The 25,169-nt window shown below is 44.1% G+C and overlaps 1 protein-coding gene across 1 annotated transcript; it reads left to right on the forward strand.

The window, feature by feature from the left end:
• Window positions 1-113: 113 nt before the first annotated feature.
• LOC109889948 (bifunctional 3'-phosphoadenosine 5'-phosphosulfate synthase 2-like) lies at window positions 114-17,874 on the forward strand. The gene is made up of 12 exons (XM_020481800.2): window positions 114-270; window positions 8,474-8,588; window positions 8,735-8,970; window positions 9,143-9,281; window positions 9,689-9,807; window positions 12,438-12,551; window positions 13,153-13,264; window positions 13,509-13,714; window positions 13,924-14,059; window positions 15,856-16,124; window positions 16,354-16,583; window positions 16,774-17,874. Exons 1-12 carry the CDS (start codon window positions 241-243, stop codon window positions 16,913-16,915), a joined length of 1,848 nt encoding a protein of 615 aa, XP_020337389.1. The 5' UTR covers window positions 114-240; the 3' UTR covers window positions 16,916-17,874.
• Window positions 17,875-25,169: the final 7,295 nt, after the last annotated feature.

Consider the following 25,169-nt stretch of genomic DNA (forward strand, 5'->3'; position numbering starts at 1 on the left):
CGCACTGTCGTAATCTCGATACATTGGTTTGCCAACAGGAATATGCAGATTTCTGAACCCTGGAGGAGGATTGGAGGCTGGGCCAGTGGAATGCTACGTGTCTTGAGGTCTTTCAACAGTTCTTAGATGACTATCGTCAAAGTTGTCAAGTAACTCGAGCGAGGCGACACATTCCTACCGGTTATTGGACCTTATACTCTCCGGGTCAACAGTCCATTGGGGTTAACCTTAGCCTAGTGCATGATGTTGGGTGTCAAAAAGCAGCAGACGGTAAGATATACATACACGTATTTGAAACATCATATTCAAATATAAAATAGATTTAGAAAGTTGTCTAATAGAATAAGCATGTATAGAAATGCTGTAGCCCACGAAGCCCAGAGTGCTCGAGTTGCCTAGGCTAGAAATGGTGTAGCCTCAATGTATTTATAAAATAATTATTGTATAGTGCGCTTTGGGTGACCTTTATACGTGTATTTTGTTAACTAACGTTATAACCTCATTCTAATTAAAACCTTTAACAGATAAGTTACATAATAGCAGTGCTAGACATGTTTGTTGACCAAATCTACTTCATCAAACAACGGTTAGAAGTCTGATCCGATCAGCGCTGTCACTGTTGACCGTGAAGTAGGCTATTTTCAAGTTTTCACACTGGTAGGAAATTAAACTGATTTGATTTGACATAGGTATTGGTGGAAAAAATGCCCAACTGTCATACTTGAGTAAAAGTATAGATACCTTAACAGAAAATGGCTCAAGTAAAAGAGAAAGTCACCCAGTAAAGTAGTACTTGAGTAAAAGTATTTGGTTTTAAATATACTTAAGTATCAAAAGTAAATGTAATTGCTAAAACGTATGTAAGTATTAAAAGTACATTCCTTATATTAAGCGAACCAGACGGTACCATTTAAAAAAAAATATATATATATATATATATATTTACGGATAACCAGGGGCACACTAACACTGACATAATTTACAAACAAAGCATTTGTGTTTAGTGAGTTACCAGATCAGAGGCAGTAGGGATGACCAGGGATGTTCTCTTGATAAGTGTGTGAATTGGACCATTTTCTGTCCTGTTAAGCATTCAAAATGTAACGAGTACTTTTGGGTGTCATGAAAAATGTATGGGTGTCAGAAAAAAGTACATATATTTTGGGGGGGAATGTAGTAAAGTAAAAGTTGTCAAAAATATAAATAGTAAAATACAGATACCCAAGAAAACTACTAAGTAGTACTTTAAAGTACATAGGTACTTTACACCACTGCATATAGGTTAAATTGTATATCATTTTGGTTGTTGTTGAGAAGTAGCCTAATCGTCATTAATGACTCGTCATTTAGTTAATTGTATGTCCCACTTAGAATGAACCATAACTGAAGCCTTCACAAATCCTTTATAATACCTAGTGTATTTAAGCAATATGGCCGTAATTAGAGCAGTACAAATAAGTGTTTTGTCATACCCGTGGTATACAGTCTGATATACCACCGCTGTCAGCCAATCAGCATTCAGGGCTCGAAAATGCTGATTGGCTGACAGCCGTGGTAAATCAGACTGAAAACCACGGGTATGACGAAACGTTTATTTTTACTGCTCTAATTACATTGGTAACCAGTTTATATTAGCAATAAGGCTCCTCCGGGTGTTTGTGGTATTTGGCCAATATACCACGGCTAAGGGCTGTAACCAGGCCCTCCGTGATGCATCATGCCTAAGAACAGCCCTTGGCCGTGGTATATTGGCCATATACCACACCCCTTCGTGCCTTATTGCTTAATAGGCGGGTCTAATCCTGAATGCTGATTGGTTAAAACCGCATTCCAGCCGGTGTCTATTCCACAAGTTACCATCGACTAAATCTATGACGTTAAAATGCCTATTTACTCTCATCGGCCCAGCCAGGCACTTTATAAACTTGCTCTCCACTATTAAAAGCAGCTAGACATTAATTCACATTTCTTTTAGACTAACATTTAGTTTTCAACAGCAGATATTTGTATAAACCTTGCTGCCTGTCTCTCCAACATCTGCAACATTGTTTCAATATTAATATTTGATCTCCAGATGTCCCATAGTAATGAACATGTCGGGAGTTGGGATGAGACAGACAGGCAGGCAGCTTTTCTGAGCCAGTCGAAAATCATGAATCAGCATTATTTGTATGGATATATACAAAGTACTATCAATAGTTAACAGGTAAAACTTAACAAAGTACAGCTAGTTTGCTGTCTTAAATGTAGCTACTTTGCTGTTATTCTGGCTTCACTGTTTGACTGTAAGTTAGCTGTAGTTGGCTAGCTAGCAAGCAAGGGATAAGAACGCTGCCAGCCAGTATGGCAATGAAATATTTAGAACGAACGACTGAGTCGCGTCCATAGATACAGAACAAAAAGACTGAACAACTGGGTCGCGTGTCTCTGGCAACCGAACCAATAGAACAAACGACCAGCCGGCTTGGGTAGCAACCCTAGATTTAGATTTGTGTCTGGACTATATCTTGTGGAAGGATGAAATAGTATGACTAAATGAATCAAAATAACGTTTTTAATAAAAATATGTAAATCATTATTTGAATATGTTGGTAACCTGTTGTATAAAAGTGATAATGCCCTGAACACCCGTGCCAATATATCCTCCAAACTTCTCTGGCACTATTACTTAAATGTAACAACCTTAAACCAATACCTAGTGACCTCGATCATCAAGCGTTTTGGGCCTCTTGGCATAACGTTTAAGGTGTTAGCTTGACTGTCGCTTGACAAGGGTTTGAGTACCGGTTGGGGCTACCCCCCTGAATTCGCTACGTTGGTGTCAAAATGGGATTGACGCCATGGGGGAGGCGTTTACACGTGCGGGACTTGGTAAAGAAAAGCATGGGGACACACTCTCCCGAAGGAAGGGGGTAATGTAGTGAACTTAACCCAACACCTACAAGAGCAACCTCATGAAGAGGTTCAGACTGTGATTCGAGACCCTGTTGGGGCCCCTACCCCCCGAAATCGCTAAAATATGCTTCAAATCAAGGTTTATTTGTCACCTGTGCCAAAAACAACAGGTGAGCCTGTACGTAGATGCTTACGTACAGGCTCTAACCAATAGTGCAAAAAGCGAATAATTTACTAATCACTAATCATTTATAAGCAAATGTTACACCATAGCCTTATAAAGGGTGGAACAGGTTTATGCCACATTTGACAAAGCCACTGTTCATGTAATGGCTTTGATTCATTTGATTTGTGAAGTATCTAAATTGTGCCTTAAGCATTTATGAAGCCTTTATAAGTAGGAAGTTAGTATTTAATCTTGTGTAGCTGATACAGGCTACTTCTGTGCTGCTAAGGAACTGACAAGGTTTGTGTGGCAGAAAACAATTGGCGTAGGCAGTAAACCAGCTAATGCCACAAATGCTTTGTAACAGTGAAATGTAGCTCACTTTAGTCTGCATAGTTTCTACAGGTTTACTTACAATGAGTTAGCCCAGTACTATACGTGGACAATATGTAAGCACAGTATAAGTTGGAAGAGTGTGGAAAGCAGCAAGTTGATAAGGTGCTGGTTCCAATACTTAGCATGTGGTTTTGCACAGGTATCTTATATTATCATGTACCGCTCACACAATCACAGTCTAAACTTGACCTGTGTGGGGAAACATTTGTACCAAACACATGTAAGGAACTGATGTGTATCAACAAATAGACCAATACCCTACATGTTTTTTCATAACCAACCTGTAGACAAAACATAAAGAATGTCACTCAAGTTGTTGTTTTCTCAATATTTTGATACACCTTGTACTGTAGGCTTACTTTGTCAGATTTCCACTCCGCTCTGTATGGAGACTGTATAACTATGCAGTTAGGGTGTGGGAATAGGAAATGTTTCCAATAGTAAGCACAACTGTTTATTTTGTTCTACAGATTAAGTATGATGACAAGGGCAGTAGGGAACATTTTGTTTATCACCTCCTATAGGTTCTGTTAGAATAGCCTATGTCACATGTTTTACTGCACAGTATCCATATAGAAAATTGAATTTAAACTAGGATGTTCTTGGAGTTGGCCTTACAAGAGCCACTCATCCATCGTATGCTGGAAGGGGCAATGGTAACACAGAGGGAATGAGAGAGGGAGAGTTAGAAACGCAGACGGAATACGAGGGGAAGGAAATGAGAAGGAAGCAGAGTGAAAAAGATGAATGTATTATACTACGGAGAATGAAAGAGAGTGAGAAACAGACAGACAGATTGAGCTGTGTGTGTTTGTGATAGTGACAGAGAGGGAGGGAGGAAGAGGCCAATAAAGGTAGAAGAAGTTGAGTAAGAATTACAGCAAAGGGACAGAAACAATGAATCAATGGATAGATTGATGGAGAGAACAGAGTGATAAAAGTAGATTGAATTGCACAGCATGAGATGTGATTGGATCAGTGAGGTTGGGGCTGCTGAAGTGACAGAAGAAGAGGGTGTAGAGGCAGGGCTGAAAGTAAGGCTAAGTGGTCGTGGGTGTCTGCCGGGGTTTGATGAACAGTACTGTTTGTTTTTTCACCCACTATATGTGTGTTTGTGCATGAGAGGGTGGATGATGATGGGGAAATGCATCTAATTAATACCTTTAAAAAATGGAGTGTTTCACAAGTTGAATTTGCATAATGCAGTCAGTGATGTGTCATTATTGTAATAATTACACTGTAAGACGTTTGTTTGCCATTGATAGGTTCGCCAAAATGACATGACAGAGGCATAAGCAGAAGGAATTTTTAAACATGGACAACTGTGTAGCATTTTTCTGCATGTAAATGAAAAATCGACTACTGTGCGTGCCTTCAGAAAGTTTTCACACCCCTTGACCTTTTCCACTATTTGTGTTATAGCCTGAATGTAAAATGGATTACATTTATATTTTTTTGTCACTTATCTACATATACAATACTCCATAATGTCAAAGTGGATTAATGTTTTTTGAAATGTTTACAAATTAATAAAAAATGTGAAGCTGAAATGTCTAAATATTCAACCCTTTGTTATGGCAAGCCTAAATAAATTCAAGAGTAAAAATGTTCTTAACAAGTCACATAATAAGTTACATGGACTCACTCGGTGTGCATTTCTAGTGTCAAGAATAATTTTTGAATGACTACCTCATCTCTGTACCCCACACATACAATTATCTGTACGGTCCCTCAGTCAAGCAGTGAATTTCAAACACATATTCAACCACAAAGACCAAGGATGTTTTCCAATGTCTCACGAAGAAGGGCACCTATTGGTAGATAGGTAAAAAAAAAAAAAAAGCAGACATTGAATATCCCTTTGAGCATGGTGAAGTTATTAATTACACTTTGAATGGTGTATGAATACACCCAGTCACGTCAAAGATACAGACGTCTTTCCTAACTCAATTGCCGGAGAGGAAGGAAACCGCTCAGGGATTTCACCATGAGGCCAATGGTGACTTTAAAACAGTTATAGTTTAATGGCTGTGATAGGAGAAAACTGGGGATGGATCTACAACATTGTAGTTACTCCACAATACTAACACAGGGGAAAAAAGCCTGTACAGAATCAAAAATATTCCAAAACATACCTCCTGTCTGCAACAAGGCACTAAAGTAATACTGCAAAAGATGTGGCAAAGCAATTCACTTTTTGTCTGGAATACAAAGTGTTATGTTGGTGTCAAATCCAATACAACACATTACTGAGTTCCAGTCTCCATATTTTCAAGCATAGTGGTGGCTGCATCATGTTAGGGGTATACTTGTAATCGTTAAGGACTGGGGAGTTTTTCAGGATAAAAAATGAACACCAACACCATTAAGTTTTCCGATGATTACAACAGTGGTAGGCCTGATCACCGACAACGACTAGACGGCCTATAGGGAGGAGGTCAGAGAACTGGCCGTGTGGTGCCAGGACAACAACCTCTCCTTCAACGTGATCAAGACAAAGGAGATGATTGTGGACTACAGGAAGAAGAGGACCGAGCACGCCCCCATTCTCATCGACGGGGCTGCAGTGGAGTAGGTTGAGAGCTTCAAGAGCCTTGGAAGGCACTACAGAGGTTAGTGCCAACGGCCCAGTACATCACTGGGCCAAGCTTCCTGCCATCCAGGACCTCTATACCAGGCGGTGTTAGAGGAAGGCCCTAAAAATTGTCAGACTCCAGCCACCGAAGTCATAGACTGTTCTCTCTGCTACTGCACAGCAAGTGGTACCGGAGCGCCAAGTCTAGGTCCAAGAGGCTACTAAACAGCTTCTACCCCCAAGCCATAAGACTTCTGAACGTCTAATCACATGGCTACCCAGACTATTTGCATTCCCCCCCCCCCCCTCTCTTTTACACCACTGCTACTCTGTTGTTATCATCTATGCATAGTCACATTAATAACTCTACCTACATGTACATATTACCTCAACTAACCGGTGCCCCCGCACATTGACTCTGTACCGGTACCCCCCCTGTATATAGTCTCGCTATTGTTATTTTACTTCCGCTCTTTAATTACTTGTTACTTTTATTTCTTATTCTTATCCATATTTTTTTTCACTGCATTGTTAGTTTGGGGCTCGTAACCTGTTGTATTCGGCGCATGTGACTAATAACATTTGATTTCATTTTAAATTCGATATTTCTGTATTTAATTTTCAATAAATTTGATAACATTTCTAAAAACAGTTGTTCACTTTGTCATTATGGGGTATTGTGTGTAGATATTTAATATATGTATTCCATTTGGAATTCAGCCTGTAACAACAAAACGTTATATAAGTCAAGGGGAATAAATACTTTCTGAAGGCACTGTATAGGTTACTAGTGATGTAGGTACTAGTGTCATGGAAAATCTGCAAAAATGTTGCCCTCGCCTCTATCCACCTGAAAGACTGTACTGTATGTACCTGGAGTTCCCTCCACCACCCTGATAGAAACATACCTCTGTGTGTGGAGGCTGTCGGCCGGCCGGTGTGGTGTGGTATTTGGTAGGAGATGGTGGGTGAGAGTGCAGAAAGAGTGCCCTCTGTTTATACAAGGCTCTCTGTCTGTGGTGGGGGCGTGGGGGCCCTGCTACGGTTAATAACAGGAGGTTGTGTGCGTAACCTACACTGGGTGGGGTAGTGGAAGGGCTGGGAAAGTTTTATGGGGAGTAGGCACTGGCAGGAAAGATGGGGGGGCACAAGAGGGGAGGGGGGCATAGAGAGGGAGTGAGAGGGAAGGATGCCACATCATCGCTGGGCTGCAGGCAGCACACTGGCCACATTGTCTGGTCCTGTTCCCTTCATTCCCTGGAGCCAGCCAGCATCCCAACACCACTGCCGTGTCTACCCAGCCAGAGACTGTCTCAGTCAGACTCACTCTGAAGGGGCCTATTCACCAAGTCACATTTGCAACGGTTCACGTAGAAATGTGTTTTTTTATAAACCATACCTGACTTTCTGTCAGGTTGAATGAAGAATCATGTCTTTTCTACAAAATATATCCCTCTCTGTAACACTCTGAATGATGTGAATATTTGAATAAGCCCCTGGAGTATTTAAACTCCCCCTAGAAAGTATTTAGTCGGGTCTGTTGGGTTGATATAGCCCACTCGAATGGCAAAGCCTTCTACATATCTGGTCTGTATATCCTGTTTATCTTCTGTCTGTATGTTCAGTTTATTGTGGCAGCACCATTTCACCAAGTAAAATTCCTGTCCATGCAAATTCATTTGGTGAGTAAAGGTAATTCTAATTCATTCAAGCAAAGACAGACTTACTAGGCCTTAAGCAAAACCAAGTAATTTATTGCAAGGCAACCATAACAAAAATGTTAAATTAATCTAGTCTGCCATTGGAATGTCTAGTTCTGCAGGAAAAAGTAGATGTAGTTCAAACCTGAACTAAATGAAATGGATTACGGTATGTTTGGCATGAGAAAGCATATGTGGACCAATGGGAGAAAAGAAGTGAGATTCATATGGACAAGATAATATCACACAGGAACTGAGCAAAGCAAATGGCTAAACACAAGGACTCATTCCTTACTGTGTTACTGTATTTAATCTCCAACTGCCTCAGAATATTCCACATTCTTTCAGCATTTGTATGTAGCCTACTGTAGTTAGACACATGTAAATGAGAATGTTTGTGAAAGACGGGAGATACGGTGAAATTCTGCATCTTCTTACCCTAAAAAGTTGAAGTTGTTCTAAATATGCTTTTGAGAGCAGAATGTGGGTGTGCATCATCTTTGAGCCAGAGACCACATTGATGTCATAACCTGTGGGATATGGGACTGGGGTGGTGCCCAAAGGGTGATGTCATTATATATTCTTTAAAATCCTGAGAGCGACATCAGAAGCTGATGAGCTTTGCTCACATGGGTATTTTATAATTCAGTGCAAATTAAAGATAAACAACGTAGACTAGAGCATTACTCGTCAGCACAAGTCACTCATTTCCTATCATGTCTTCTTCTGCTTTAATTTCAGGATCTGAACAGATCCACCAATGTAGTGTTTCAGGCCCACCATGTGACCCGGAGCAAGAGAGGTCAGGTGGTGGGCACTAGAGCAGGCTTCAGGGGTTGCACCGTCTGGCTCACAGGTAAACCGCTCACCATAGCCAATACTCAATGGATTGTCACTATTACATGTTGCTATTACAGTAGTGCTACTAGGGACATTAGTGATAATGATACTATTGAGCATTGGCTAATCTCACCTGTACATTCTCCATGTGTCCACCGCCAGGTTTGTCTGGTGCTGGGAAGACCACCATAGCCTTTGCCCTGGAGGAGTATCTGGTGTCCCACGGCATCCCCTGCTACTCACTGGATGGGGACAACATCCGCCATGGCCTCAACAAGAACCTGGGCTTCACAGCCACTGACCGTGAGGAGAACATCAGACGTATTGCTGAGGTGGCCAAGTTGTTCGCAGACGCTGGCCTCGTCTGCATCACCAGCTTCATCTCTCCTTACACCAAGGTCAGGGGTCATTCTTGGGAGTGTTTGTCTACCCAATTCTGTTGGTATTGGTGGTATTGACTTGTGTAGAGTGTTCTGGTGCAAATGGATGCCGTATATCAAGTATAGTGTGTGTTACGATTGACAAGACAGCATTCTGACAATCCTGTTCCCTCTCCTCTTTTGTCTAAAGGATCGCGATGATGCGAGGAAGATCCTTGAGAGTGCTGGGTTACCCTTCTTTGAGGTGTTCATCAACGCTCCTCTAGAGGTGTGTGAGAGTCGCGATGTGAAGGGCCTCTACAAGAAAGCCCGTGCTGGAGAGATCAAAGGTACACACTTTTGGTCCTTTGTTTACATTTTGTTATCCATACATCGAAATGTAACTTCCTTATTATAAGGGAAAGACCATAACTATTCCCTCTATGTGTTCCATTTCTATCTGAAAGAGTCAATCAAACATCCTTTTTGAAAATTAATTCTAATGGATTTTTTTATGTTTTAATTGAACCTTTATTTAACTAGGCAAGTCAGTTAAGAACAAATTCTTATTTACAATGAAGGCCTACCGGGGAACAGGGGGTTAACTGCCTTGTTAAGGGGCAGAACGACAGATTTTTTACTTGTCAGCTCGGGAATTCGATCGAGCAACCTTTCGGTTACTGGCCGAAACGCTCTAACCAGTAGGCTACCTGCTGCCCCAACGTTGTACTAATAACTGATCTACCTGTGTTCTCAGGCTTCACTGGGATCGATGCAGACTACGAGCGGCCCGAGGCTCCGGAGTTGGTGCTGAAAACAGGAGAGGTCACCGTTAACGAGTGCATTCGGCAGGTTGTAGACCTGCTTAGAGAGCAGGTGAACATGACAGACAGCTCACCTTTTATACCTGCTCATCTAGCGCTAAACTTTTTTTAAAGTTAAGCGTATGTGTCACGTTCTGACCATAGTTCTGTTATTTTATTCTTTGTTTTAGTATGGTCAGGGCGTGAGTTGGGGTGGGCAGTCTATGTTTGTTTTTCTATGTTGGTTTTTGTGTTCGGCCTAGTATGGTTCTCAATCAGAGGCAGGTGTCGTTAGTTGTCTCTGATTGAGAATCATACTTAGGTAGCCTAGGTTTCACTTTTGGTTTGTGGGTGTTCGTTTCCGTGTGAGTGTTTGTTGCCACACGGTACTGTTTCGGTTTCGTTCATGTTCACGTCTATTGTTTTGTATTTCATAGTGTTCAGTTTATGTCTTAAAATAAACATTATGGACACTTACCACGCTGCGCATTGGTCCTCCTATCTTTCTCGCTACTCCTCCTCAGAAGAGGAGGAAGAATGGCATTACAGAAACACCCACCACCAGAGGACCAAGCAGCGTGGTAACATGCAGCAGCAGCAGCGGCAAAGTACACAGGACTCCTGGACATGGGAGGAGATTCTGGACGGCAAAGGACCCTGGACTCAGCCAGGGGAATATCGCCGTCCCAAAGCAGAGCTGGAGGCAGCGAAAGCAGAGAGGCGCCGGTATGAGGAGGCAACACGGCAGTGCGGCTGGAAGCCCGAGAGGCAGCCCCAAAAATGGTTAGGAGGAGACCTGTGCCAACTTCCCGTGCTTACCGGAGAGCGAGAGGGACCGGGCAGGCACTGTGTTATGCGGTGGAGTGCACGGTGTCCCCGGTGCGTGTGCATAGCCCGGTGCGGTAACTTCCAGCTCCTCGTATCGGCCGGGCTAGAGTGGGCATCGAGCCAGATTCCATGAAGCCGGCTCTACGTATCTGGTCTCCAGTGCATCTCCTCGGGCCGGCGTACATGGCACCAGCCTTACGCATGGTGTCCCCGGTTCGCCAGCACAGGCCAGTGTGGGCTATTCCACCTCGCCGCACTGGCCTGGCTACGGGGAGCATTCAACCAGGTAAGGTTGGGAAAGCTCAGTGCTCAAGAGCTCCAGTGCGCCTGCACGGTCCGGTCTATCTGGTGCCACCTCCACGCACCAGCCCTCCGGTGGCAGCCCCCGCACCAGTCTGTCTCTCCGTCTTCTCCCTACAGGTGTTACCACCTGTCCAGCGCTGCCAGAGCCTTCCTCCTGCCCAGCGCTGTCAGAGTCTCCCGTCTGTCCTGAGCCGCCAGTCTGTCCTGAGCCGCCAGTCTGTCCTGAGCCGCCAGTCAGTCAGGAGCCACCAGTCAGCCAGGAGCCGCCAGAGCTGCCAGGAGCCGCCAGTGCCGTCAGCCAGCCAGGAGCCGCCAGCCAGCCAGGAGCCACCAGCCAGCCAGGAGCCGCCAGTCAACCAAGAGCCGCCAGAGCCGTCAGTCAGCCAGGAGCCGCCAGAGCCGTCAGTCAGCCAGGAGCCGGCAGAGCCGTCAACCAGCCAGGAGCTTCCAGAGCCGTCAGCCAGCCAGGAGCTGCCAGAGCCGCCTGTCCTGAGCCGCCAAAGCCACCAGTCTGTCCTGAGCCGCCAGAGCCGCCAGTCTGTCCTGAGCAGTCAGAGCCGCCAGTCAGCCAGGAGCCACCAGTCAGCCAGGAGCCGCCAGTGCCGTCAGCCAGCCAGGAGCCGCCAGCCAACCAGTCAGCCAGGAGCCGCCAGTCAGCCAGGAGCCGCCAGAGCCGTCAGTCAGCCAGGAGCCGCCAGAGCCGTCAGTCAGCCAGGAGCCGCCAGAGCCGTCAGTCAGCCAGGAGCCGGCAGAGCCGTCAACCAGCCAGGAGCCGGCAGAGCCGTCAACCAGCCAGGAGCTTCCAGAGCCGTCAGCCAGCCAGGAGCTGCCAGAGCCGCCTGCGATGCCGGAATAGCCCTTCACTCCGGAGCTGCCGGAGTGTCCGGCACTGCCGGAGTCGTCCTTCACTCCGGCGCTGCCGGAATCTCCCGTCCTTTCGGGACCCATGGTTAGGGTCCCCGGTCGGAGGTCGGCGGCGAGGGTTGCCGCTCATAAGAGGCCACGGGGGCGGTTGAGGAGGCGGACAAAAACTATGGTGAAGTGGGGTCCACGTCCCACCGCGGACAGACACCCACCCAGACCCTCCCCTATAGGTTCAGGTTTTGCGGCCGGAGTCCGCACCTTTTGGGGGGGGGGGGGGGGTACTATCACGTTCTGACCATAGTTCTGTTATTTTATTATTTTTTATAGTATGGTCAGGGCGTGAGTTGGGGTTGGCTGTCTATGTTTGTTTTTCTATGTTGGTTTTTGTGTTCGGCCTAGTATGGTTCTCGATCAGAGGCAGGTGTCGTTAGTTGTCTCTGATTGAGAATCATTCTTAAGTAGCCTGGGTTTCACTTTTGGTTTGTGGGTGTTTGTTTCCGTGTGAGTGTTTGTTGCCACACGGTACTGTTTCGATTTCGTTCATGTTTTGACACCAAACCTAGCTTATAACAAACATATAAAGATAAAACCAAACAAAACGTATCATAAGGGCTTGAAAAAAACTACTAAAGTGATAACTGCTTATGCATATAAAACAGCTGTCATGTTATCTTTACATGACATTGTCCTCTCTCTGTAATTGTTCAGAGTATTGTTCCAAGTGGAATCACAGAGGAGGTGAATGAACTTTTTGTTCCTGAGAACAAGCTGAAGCTAGTTCAGGTCGACGCTATCACACTTCCCACAATCAGCATCACCAAGGTAACAACACACCTCTCCACTACTAATCCATATATTTTTTATGACGACCCAAATGACCATATGTAAATATTTGACTGGATGGCAGGCTGTGCTCACAATTGCCTCTAGATCTCTCTCTTTTGGATTGTACTATATGTTCTAATCGATTGGGCTGATTGCCAAGGTTTGAAAATCAATTCAAATCAAACATAGTAAATATGCAGCTACAGTATTTGCATTGTATTTGATATGACTTATGGTTGAATTACTGTGATAGGTAAAACCTAGTATCCTGATAAGTGGAGTTGTTAGTACAACGCTACTTACTGTATTGTAGTAAAACTGTAATAATATGTGCACTTGGAAACTAAAACTTTATCATACCACCATGAAGCATGGAGGTACAGTATATCACATGAAATTGGTGTGATGAAAAGTCTTACTTTACTATCTCTGTTTCCTCATGAGCTGTTTTTCATTCAGCATGGTTTTGTGTGGACTCTGCCACCCCTGATAGCATCCAATATCTCTAACATATCAGCTGTTAAGGGATATTGTTAACAGTCAGTAAGTTAAATCCCTACCAGTTTGATGTATATTACCCCCGGTCTGTGCTGTTTAGTTGGACCTCCAGTGGGTGCAGGTGCTGGCTGAAGGCTGGGCCACCCCACTGAAAGGCTTCATGAGGGAGAGGGAGTTCCTCCAGGTGCAACATTTCGGCAACCTCCTCGACGGTAAGAACCACACACACACACCCTTATAATACATCGTAACATTACTCAGCCAATTCTTATTCTCCCCTCTTCATAATGGAGCGAGTGACAGTGGATGGATATTATATAAGGTTGTTTCTAATTGTTATCCTGACCATGTGACTATAGCGAATAACCACGGCCCGAAGTTTCCCTTGGTAGGTTCACATGTTTAGCACAAACTCCAGGCCCTATCATAACACATATTTATCGTTCCCTGGTTCAGATGGAACCATCAACCAGTCTATTCCCATCGTCCTGCCTGTTACCACGGAAACCAAGCAGAGGCTGGACGGCTGTGCGGCGGTAGCTCTGGAGTTCCAGGGAACCCTTGTGGCCATTCTAAGACAGCCAGAGTTCTACGAACACCGCAAAGAGGAGCGCTGTGCCCGTCAGTGGGGTACCACCTGCCCCCAGCACCCCTACATTAAGGTTATCACTAACCACACACGTTCATTCATAGTTGTTTAGCAAACATAGATGTCCTTTGTTGTGTTAAAACAACACTCTGTGCACACTCTTGTGCATCCAATTCCTAGCTATAATGGAGTTGAATGAAGTTGCACTTGAACATATCCATCACGTGAAATATCTTGATATTATGTCATTCATATCTTTACAACATCCACAACTTTTTACAGATGGTGATGGAGGGAGGTGATTGGCTGGTGGGTGGCGACCTGGAGGTGCTAGACCGAATCAGATGGAACGATGGGCTGGACCAGTACCGCTTTACTCCACGGGAGCTCAAGCAGAAGTTTAAAGAAATGAAAGCAGGTTAAAAGAGTTTCTCTAAAGGCAGTACCAATATACAGTACATGGCATATTAAACAAAATATACATTTGAGTTGGCCTTCACACTCGTACCCGTATGTATACAGGTTGAAAATGGCAGATTTAGCACTGATAAACGTCTAAATTGGAACCCAGTGGCTGTACAGTAATATGCTATACGTGACGTCAGAGCTCAGGCTCTGCGCTTCACTGCGCTGTATGGGCTTTGACTGACAGCTGTTCTGAACTTGAGCACTTCATGCAACAAGTAGTTGCCCCTATACTTCCCGCTAATTGGGCAACTTTTGAACACTTTCGGAAAAAGCTGTAAATAAGAGGACTCTATGTATTTTCAAAGATGTGAGGATTATAATAAATACCGCTTTGATGTCATACAAGCAAGCCAATCACCCATGCCCTTCAAATTTCCATATCATAAAACTCATGTCACATACAGTGTCAACGTTTATGATCACTGTGTTTGATGTACAGTTACAAGATGACATGGTGTCACACCCATGGTTGTTGTTTATTGTGAAGAAAATTCCTCCTTTCTATGTGCACCAAAATGATGATCTGTTTCCCTGAATTGCATTGTGAAAGCCTAACACTGTAATATCGTATTTTGTAACTTAACTAGTCTTGCTGGCAATAGAACAGGCTTTCAAATGATGCCCACTTGTCCCAGATTGCAATTTATAATGTACTGTTTTTCGATTGCTTAAACAACAAAAGAAAACAACTACAAGTGTGCTTGCTCTAGTCCCTCAATGGCAGAGCTTGGCGAGTTGAAAAAAAACTTTATAGTTAAAGTCTGTTCTTTGAGTTATAAAAGTGAATTGGAATGTATTAGGAACTGTGCACACTTTGGAGAGTTGTGTGGCCACTTGAAGACACTAGTTAGTCCTCTCACTCAAAGCCTTTTAATTGTTTTGTCTTATGTTGCACCTACCCCACAATATTCATGAATATATCCAGAGTATTTTTAGTTTTCATTATCAACAAATGCTACGAAACTTACAGTAAATGTAAAATGAACAGTGTAATGTTTGGATTCAGTCTTGTGTCAGGTGAACAGTTGTGTCCTCACCTTTGGTCTAATAACGTCCCATAATCTCCAAACTGTTATTTTTCAATTGCTATTGTCGTTATGCATATGCTTTTCATATTTCTTCTGTAAAAAAAACATTGAATTTAGCCCTATCCATTTAGTCCAATTCCCACGATTGTAAAGGGTTAAATATTAAGTCAAATAAATTAAGGTTTATGTCTAGCTACAGAAACATATTTTTTTCAGAAGCATTTGACAAAGGGACCAGGTGCAAAAAGTAGCATGGTAAAAATGACCAAGCGCATCTGGTCCTTTGTCAAGTGCTTCTGAAGAAAAAACAATGTTCATATGTGCATGGTAGAATTTCTTGTTTGCACTAGATGGAGACATATTCCTCTGTGTGAGACATTGAGGACTGTTTCGTCATGAGTCAACTGTTGTGCGTATGTTTTCACCCCCTATGATATCTGCACTGACAATGGTGTTGACTGTTTTTGACCAGTGTTCATTAATTTATCCACAAGTTATGTGGATACCAAAAGGCATGCAAAGTACATACAAAAGAAAAATGTATGGGCTCCAACATGACGTTATGTTCACTTGTACAGTTACACAATGAGACCACAGGATGCAAATGATGAACTGAATGCAAATTATGTTTGATATGTCCTCTTGTTACCAACCACTTGTAAGAAAGTCCTCACTGAAGTTAATTCCATATCTCTCTCCTATTCTCTATGACCACCAGATGCCATCTTCGCCTTCCAACTGCGGAATCCAGTCCACAATGGCCACGCCCTGTTGATGCAGGACACCAAGCGCCGCCTTCTGGAGCGGGGCTACAAGCGACCCGTCCTCTTGCTGCACCCGCTGGGGGGCTGGACCAAAGACGACGACGTGCCCCTGGACTGGCGCATGAAACAGCACACTGCAGTACTGGAGGAGGGGGTACTGGACCCCACCAGCACCATAGTGGCTATTTTCCCATCCCCCATGATGTACGCTGGACCCACTGAGGTAAGGGTCAACAACACAGCCATCAACACATTCATAGTTTTTGTGTGTTTAGCAGGAGATATGATGCAAAATTTTGTCAGTTACAGTAAATAAACCCCCATTTGGCGAGGCAGATGATGTCACTGTAGGGCTGTGAATACCCTATTGTGTTAGTCCAGCACTAAGGTTAACATATTTAAGACCACAATGTGTGTGCTTATGTGTGAGCATACATTTGTTTTTCCTTCAGGTCCAGTGGCACTGCAGAGCGCGGATGATCGCCGGAGCTAACTTCTACATTGTGGGTCGTGACCCAGCGGGCATGCCCCATCCCGAGACCAAGCAGGACATTTATGAGCCCACCCATGGGGGAAAGGTCCTCACCATGGCCCCCGGCCTCACCTCTGTAGAGATCATCCCCTTCAGAGTGGCCGCCTACAACAAGACCAAGAGGGCCATGGATTTCTACGACAAGGACCGGTGAGTGGAATGTTAAAGATTGATAATGGCTTTTGTAATGCATATTTACAGAAGATTTTATACAGGGCCTGTGGTGGGAAATGTTTGTCAAAGAATCTTCAAAAGCGGACACTGCTGATCATTTTCCTTCTGTCTCTCTCTTTATCTCTCATCTCCATCTATCTCGCTTCCCCTCCTCTGCCTTTCCCAGACACGCTGAGTTTGAGTTCATCTCTGGCACCAGGATGAGGAAGCTGGCGCGGTGCGGGGAGAACCCCCCAGACGGCTTCATGGCCCCCAAGGCCTGGAAGGTCCTGACTGAGTACTACAGCTCTATACAGAAGGACCAGTAACTCAAAGACCAGAGCTCTTAGAAGAGCAACAACTCTAGTCCTCAAGGAATGTTCTAGTTTGATGTTGTTATGTGTTTCATTTCATTATCCCAGTAGATGATTCAGTGAGTAAGGAATCCATTAATGACTGAAATCAAGTGAGACCAAGCAGTCCTGGAGGATTGGAGTTGTGTGCCTATCTTCATTGAAGGAAAACCAATGTGATGTCAGAGGAGCTAGTGGTTGGGTTTAAGCAGTGAAAACATTCCTATGTTTGTCTATGTATCTGTAAATCATTATATTTAAAGAAAAGGTATACATATATGAGATATATTTAATCTCTAGAGACTAACATGTATCCCATGATTTTAAAATGTCTCCCACTCTTCTTATTTTGTGAGATAATTATACAGGAAGTTACTGATAGTTTTACCTCCCAAAAGCATTTTTGGATATTTAAAGACGTGCCATTTATGATGATGCAGTAAATAAGTTGCTGGTGATATTTAATTCAATTTTAACATTTCCCACCTACCTATTTCTATTCCAGATGATTGATTTATCATTGTTATCCAATTTATTTTAATTTTATTTTCAAACAAAGCTTTTCATCTTCCAAAAGTGCCTTTTCTTCAGAATGTAAACACTGTTTAACTACTGTACTGTATAAAATGTCCCTTCGGGTTTCTAAGAAGTTTGATATGAAGAACCATAAATAGCGTTATGATCATCAATAACTCTTGTATGAAAGATGTAAGCCAACTGGAAAGTCTATGCGAAGTTTCAAAATGTCAGTGGATAAATTGTGTGAAGAATGACATTTTATAGAAGAATGACATTTTATAGAAAAAATCATTAAAACTGTATTGCATCAAACCAGAAAACTGTCTCAAATTGAATACTGTATAAACAATGTATATGTCTATACATGAATGTATCAGACAAGATTTTAAATAAATATGTTCTTCTCAACAAAATCACTTAATCTGTATTTCCTCATTTCAGATACAATTTGATTTGATTTACAAGGTGTTAGTCAATCAGATAAAGATGAAAGGTTGGTACTGACGTTTGGATTAATAGAGCCTGCATCTCTGCTGAGTACAAGACTGAAACTGCAACACTGCCCTCTGCTGGCAGGAGATTGTACTGCAAATAGTTCAACATTTTACATGATGGATTTGATCAAGTTTTGTGATTTGAATTGCACATTGACTCTTGGAGGTGCATTAAAAATAATTGGTGGGACCAAATGTAACATTGACAATGCTTATGGGGTTGTAAAATGTCATATTGGCTTATGCTGATAGGAGTACCTGTCTATCACATGTAGAGACCACATGCAGTGAGCTATAAAAGTATTGGGACAGTGACACGTTTTTGTTTTGGCTATGTACTCCAGCACTTTGGATTTAAAGTGATACAATGACTAGAACGTTAAAGTGCAGACTGTCAGCTTTAATTTCAGGGTATTTTCATCCATATCGGGTGAACTGTTTAGAAATTACAGCACTTTTTGTTTGTATTTCCCCATTTTAGGGGACCAGAAGTATTGGGACATGTTCACTTATTTCTATTAAATTAGTTAAAAGTTAAGTATGTGGTCCCATATTCATAGTACGCAATGACTGCATCACACTTGTGACTACAAATTTGTTGGATGCATTTGCTGTTTGTTTTGGTTGTGTTTCAGAGTATTTTGTGCCCAATAGAAATTAATGGTAAATAATGTATTGTGTCATTTTGGAGTAACTTTTATCATAAATAAGAACAGAATATGTTTCTAAACACTTCTACATTAATGTGGATGCTATCATGATAACGGATAATCCTGAATGAATCGTGAATAATGAGTGAGAAAGTTGCAAATATTATACCCCTCCCCCAAAAATGCTAACCTCCCCTGTTATTGTAATGGTGAGAGGTTAGCATTGTATGATATTTGTGCGTTTGTAACTTTCTCAGTCATCATACTATGGGCCCGTGCACCCAGGTAATCCGTTTCTTGCTTATATTTATGTGTTATGAATCACATTTTCTTCAGTGAGGCGGTTCACATTTGATGTAACATCATGTCCACATTTATGATCCATAACAGCAAATGAGAACATGACTCACTGGGCACAGATGTCAATTCAACGTCTATACCACGTTGGTTCAACGTATTTTCACTGAAACAACATTGATTCAACCAGTGTGTGCCCAGTGGGGATGAAGTGGGCTAAAGAACTGGGGAAAAAACATATTAGTATCATAAACTGATTCATCAATTCCAATGACAAGCAATGGTTTTATGGACCCTCTTTTAGATCCTAAATCCATTATGAATTCTTATTATATACAGCAAAGTCAATAAACTGAATCAACTGATTTAATACTGAGTGAATGAGTTAACTAAATTAACCTAATAGATTAATTGGAAGCATTTAAAATCACCAGAGACTCATGGAGATGCTCCAATGTTCCTGAGGCAGTGATTAATTATGCTTGGCGTTAAACTGCTGTAAGGGCTTGTGTTGCTATGAGATAAGTGTTCTCCCATGTAGGGGTAATATTGGATTTTGGCGAATGCCACATCCTCCCGCCCAGCTGTCAGCTATGTCTAGAGCAGGGGTGGGCAACCCTGTTCCTGGAGTGCTGCAGGTACTGCAGGATTTTGTTCCAACTAGGCACCACACCTGACCAACTGAGGTAATAGATCATTTCAGTGATTGCCTAAATTCAACACACCTGGTCTTCCAGGTTGGTTAAATCAAAATTATGAAGTGCCTGAGTAATTCCAGGGCCAGTGTTGCCTAACCATGAACTAGAGGTTTGGCGTTTAAAATCCTATATACCAGGGATATTGTCACGACTTCTGGTGGACATGTCCATTCGGTTGGATAACCTGCTGGTCACCCGCGGACATCCAGAGAGGGCTCTGTCGATTCCCGTTCCCAACACCACCGCTCTGGGTGCCTATGGAGCTGGGAGGTGCAGCGCTCAGGGAGAACGGAGGAGGGACTTTCACGTGTACCATCTGTGGCCGCAGTCAGTTGGTCGGTGCCGTATTGGTTCCTCTAGGGTTCGAGGCAGCAGGCAGGGCACTCTGGCATCACCCCAGGTGAGAAGGCACCATTCTCACCCAGAGCCCTCTGTTGCACACATTTTTGTTTGTTACTTTTCCTGAGCTTTTCCTGCATTCCCAGCATAAGGCGCTCGTCGATTCAGGCGCGGCTGGGAATTTTATTGACAGACCATTTGCCCATAGTTTAGGGATCCCCATCGTTCCCCTGGATGTGCCCTTCCAGTTCACGCCTTAGATAGTCAACCATTAGGGTCAGAGTTGATTAGGGAGGTCACCGCTCCTTTGGACGCAGGGGGGTCATACGGAGAGAATTAGTCACTTCCTTATTGACTCTCCTGCGTTTCCTGTGGTGCTGGGCCTACCCTGGTTAACTTGTCATAACCCCACTGTTTCTTGGCCACAGAGGGCTATCACGGGGTGGTCGCGAGAGTGCTCAGGTAGGTGTTTTGGGGTTTCAGTTGGTGCCACTACGGTGGAGAGTCCAGACAGGTTTCCACCATGCACATTCCCCCTGAATATGCCGATTTGGCTCTCGCCTTCTCCAAAAAGAAGGCGACTCAATTACCACCTCATCGACGGGGCGATTGTGCGATAGATCTCCTGGTAGACGCTTCACTTCCCAGGAGTCACGAGTATCCCCTCTCACAGACGGAGACGGGAGCTATGGAAACATGTGTCTCCGAATCCCTGTGTCAGGGATACATTCGGTCCTCCATTTCACCCGCCTCCTCGAGTTTCTTTTTTGTGAAGAAGAAGGAGGGAGGTCTGCGCCCGTGTATTGACTATAGGGGTCTGAATCAGATCAATGTGAGGTATAGTTACCTGCTACCGCTCATAGCCACAGGATAGAGTCAATGCACGGTTCTTCACCAAACTAGATCTCAGGAGCGCTTATAACCTGGTGTGTATCCTGGAGGGAGATGAGTGGAAGGCGGCTTTCAGTACCACCTCTGGGCACTATGAGTACCTCATCATGCCGTACAGGTTGATGAATGCTCCATCAGTCTTCCAAGCCTTTGTAGACGAGATTTTCAGTGCAGGCACGGGCAGGGTGTAGTGGTGTATATTGATGACATTATGATCTACTCCGCTACACGCGCAGAGCATGTGTCCCTGGTGCGTAAGGTGCTTGGTGGACTGTTGGAGCATGACTTGTACGTCAATGCTGAGAAATGCCTGTTCTTTCAACAGTCTGTCTCCTTCCTAGGGTACTGCATTTCCACCTCAGGGGTGGAGATGGAGAGTGACCGCATTGCAGCCTTGTGTGTAGCAGCTCCCATTACCTCACTGCTGAAGGGGGGGCTGGTACGCTTGCAGTGGACAGCTGAGACGGACAGGGCTTTTAGTCACCTGAGGGCTCTGTTTACCTCGGCACCCGTGCTGGCTCATCCGGATCCCTCTTTGGCATTCATGGTGGAAGAGGCTGGGATAGGATCTGTGCTCTCTCAGCGCTCGGGTATGCCACCGAAGCTCCGCCCTTGTGCCTTCTTCTCGAGGAAGCTCAGCCTGGCATGATGTGGGGGACCGGGAGTTGTTAGCTGTCGTCAAGGCTTTGAAGGCATGGAGACATTGGCTTGAGGGGGCTAAACATCCTTTTCTCATCTGGACTGACCACCGCAATCTGGAGTACATCCGGGCAGCGGGGAGACTGAACCCTCGCAAGGCAAGTTGGGCCATGTTTTTCACCAGTTTTGTTTTCACCCTTCCTTACAGACCAGGTTCCCAGAACGTGAAGGCAGACGCACTGTCCCGGCTGTATGACACAGAGGATCGGTCCATGGATCCCACTCCCATAATCCCGGCCTCCTGCCTGGTGGCGCCTGTAGTGTGGGAGCTGGACGCTTGCAGTGCTCCTCTCCAGTGTCCCGCCTGGCGTCTGTACGTTATGTCTGCTGTCTGTGACCGGCTGATCTATTAGGCCCACATGTCACCCTCCTCTGGTCATCCAGGCATCGGTCAGACGGTGCGCTGTCTGAGCGGGAAGTACTGGTGGCCCACTTTGGCTAAGGACGTGAGGGTTTATGTTTCCTCTTGCTCGGTGTGCGCCCAGTGTGAGGCTCCTAGGCACCTGCCCAGAGGTAAGTTACACCCCTTACCCGTTCCACAGTGGCCATGGTCACACCTGTCAATCAATTTCCTTACCGATCTTCTCCCATCACAGGGAAACACCATGATCCTGGTCGTTGTGGATCGTTTCTCTACGTCCTGCCGTCTCCTCCCTCTGCCCGGGCTCCCTACGGCCCTACAGACTGCGGAGGCCTTGTTTACGCACATCTTCCAGCACTACGGGGTACCTGAAGATATAGTTTCTGATCAAGTTCACCAGTTCACTTGGAGAGTCTGGAAGGTGTTCATGGAACGTCTGGGGGTCAGGGTTTCATCCCGGGAGTAATGGGCAGGTGGAGAGAGTTAACCAGGATGTGGGTTTCTGAGGTTCTATTGCCAGGACCGGCCGGGGGAGCGGGCAGCGTTCGTGCCCTAGGCAGAGATGGCCCAGAACTCACTTCGTCACTCCTCCACTAACCTCTCCGCCTTCCAGTGTGTATTGGGGTATCAGCCGGTTCTGGCTCCTTGGCATCAGAGTCAGACCGAGGCTCCTGCAGTGGACGACTGGTTCCGGCGCGCGGAGAAAACATGGGACGCTGCCCAGAAAGTTGGCGCAGACCGTCACCGTAGTGAGACCCCGGACCGGGTCTGGCTCTCGACCCGAAACCTGCCCCTCTGCCTGCCCTGCCTGAAGCTGGGTCCACGGTTTGTGGGGCCATTTAAAATCCTGAGGAGAGTGAACGAGGTATGTTACAGGTTACAGCTTCCCCCCGATTACCCCATTAATGCCTCGTTCCATGTGTCTCTCCTCAGGCTGGTGGTGGCTGGCCCGCTCCAAGAGTCTGAGGTGCGGGAGGTTCCTCCGCCCCCTCTGGACATCGAGGTGCTGGATCTCTGCTGCGAGAGTTCCACCGTCTCCATCCGATCGCCCTGCGCCTCGCCCTCCGGGTCGTCCCCGAGGCGCGTAGGGAGGGGGGGGTGTACTGTTACGACTTCTACCGAAGTCGATGCCTCTCCTTGTTTGGGCGGTGTTTGGCGGTCGACGTCGCCGGTCTTTTAGCCATTGCCGATCCATTTTTAATTTTCCATTTATTTTGTCTCGTTGTCCCACACACCTGATTCTCATTTCCCTCATTATGTGTAGGGTGTATTTAACCTTTCTAGCGCGGAACCCCTCGACAACATTCGGCTGAAAAGGCAGCGTGCGAAATTCAAAAATATTTCTTTGAAATATGTAACTTTCACACATTAACAAGTCCAATACAGCAAACAAAAGATAAACATCTTGTTAATCTACCCATCGTGTCCGATTTCAAAAATGCTTTGCAGCTAAAGCACAACATATGATTATGTTAGCCAAGTAAAAAAAACACAGTCTTTTTCCAGCCAAAGATAGGAGTCACAAAAAGCAGAAATATAGATCAAATTAATCACTAACCTTTGATGATCTTCATCAGATGACACTCATAGGACATCATGTTACACAATACATGTATGTTTTGTTTGATAATGTGCATATTTATATCCAAAAATCTCAGTTTACATTGGCGCCTTACGTGCAGTAATGTTTTGATTCCAAAACATCCGGTGATTTTGCAGAAATACTCATAATAAACATTGATAAAAGATAAGTGGTACTCCTTAATGCAACCGCTGTGTCAAAAAAACTTTACGGAAAAAGCATAATCTGTATATCTAAATATTCACTTACCTTTGATGATCTTCATCAGAAGGCACTCCCAGGTATCCCAGTTCGACAATAAATGACTGATTATTTCCATAAAGTTCCAAAATGTATGTCCAAATAGCCACTTGTTGTTAGCGTGTTCAGCCTAGTAATCCATCTTCATGAGGCGCAGGCACTTCATCCAGACAAAAACTTGAAAAGTTCTGCTACAGTCCTGTAGGCTACATGCCGTGTTATAGGGTTTTGTTCACAAGCCAGATGGGTTTGGAATGTTCCTCTATTTTTGAAATATTCTATTTGATTACTTGGATGGTTGATCAACCATTGTTTCAGTTATAACGGTGTAATACCAACATTAATCATCTAACACAGAAGCAGAGAAACTAACTAGCCTTCTATAAACTGGCCCTTTTATCCTAATCAGATAACACTGCTGTTTTATCAACAAATGGTTCTAGAAACTAGGAGGAAATTCAAATAAGGTAGTGACCTTCGTCAACTGCTACAAAGTTAAAAACATCAGCTGTTACAGAGTTAGAAAATGGTAATAAAGGAATGACAGACGTCAAAGGATCATCAGTTCTCAACAACATGAAACAGTAGTAATAACATCTAACAGTAGTCCTAAACTTATCAACTAACAATGGTGCTAACATGTTTCCCCATTTCCATGTGAAAGCATGTGTCAGTGTCTCCCTGCTCCTACTCACACCGGGATCACAATTTGATTTGTTTTGTATTTGTCACATACGCAGAATACAACCTAGATCCACAATAATAAGGCTATATACTGTACAGGGTGTACCGGTACCAAGTCAAAGAGCAGGGGTACAGGTTATTCAAGGTAATTTCTACATGTAGGTATGGATAAAGTGACCATGCATAGATCAAACAGATTAATAACATGGGGCACCACGGAGAAGTTTATTTAAGGAGTTCCGTCTTCCGAATTAACTCTTAGAGATCTCTTACATTTCAGTCATCAATCAGTCTTGAATTATTCTTTACCTTCTATCAGTCTCATCTGAACGTCGTAAAATTCTTGGTTATCTGCACGAACCCTAGTTTCCATAATGAATCAGCAATATACAAATTGGCTTAATAATTTATTTACGAACAGAAATACATTACAAACAAACAGCAGATATTGGTTACTATCAATGCTAGAAAAGTCCCTAGAGGGCTAAGCGGATATGACGGTTTGGTCGACAAAGGAAAGGGGTAGGTACTGAGAAAGAGAGCGGGAAAAACAAAATGGATACACTACACAGTCTATAATTATATTAATTGCAATGTTAATCCTTTGCACATGAATGGCCGCTCATTCGAGAATAATTGCAATGTATATATATTTACACCCGTATGTCTTTGTTGTCTTCTCTGTTGGAATCCTCTATCATCCTGTAGGGTTCATCAGAGTCTCTGGTTAACTTTCCCAGAAGTCACAATGCCTTTCGTGGTTGTAGGTGTTTAGA

Source organism: Oncorhynchus kisutch, linkage group LG4 (assembly GCF_002021735.2).
Source record: "Oncorhynchus kisutch isolate 150728-3 linkage group LG4, Okis_V2, whole genome shotgun sequence".
Classification (NCBI taxonomy): Eukaryota; Metazoa; Chordata; class Actinopteri; order Salmoniformes; family Salmonidae; genus Oncorhynchus; species Oncorhynchus kisutch.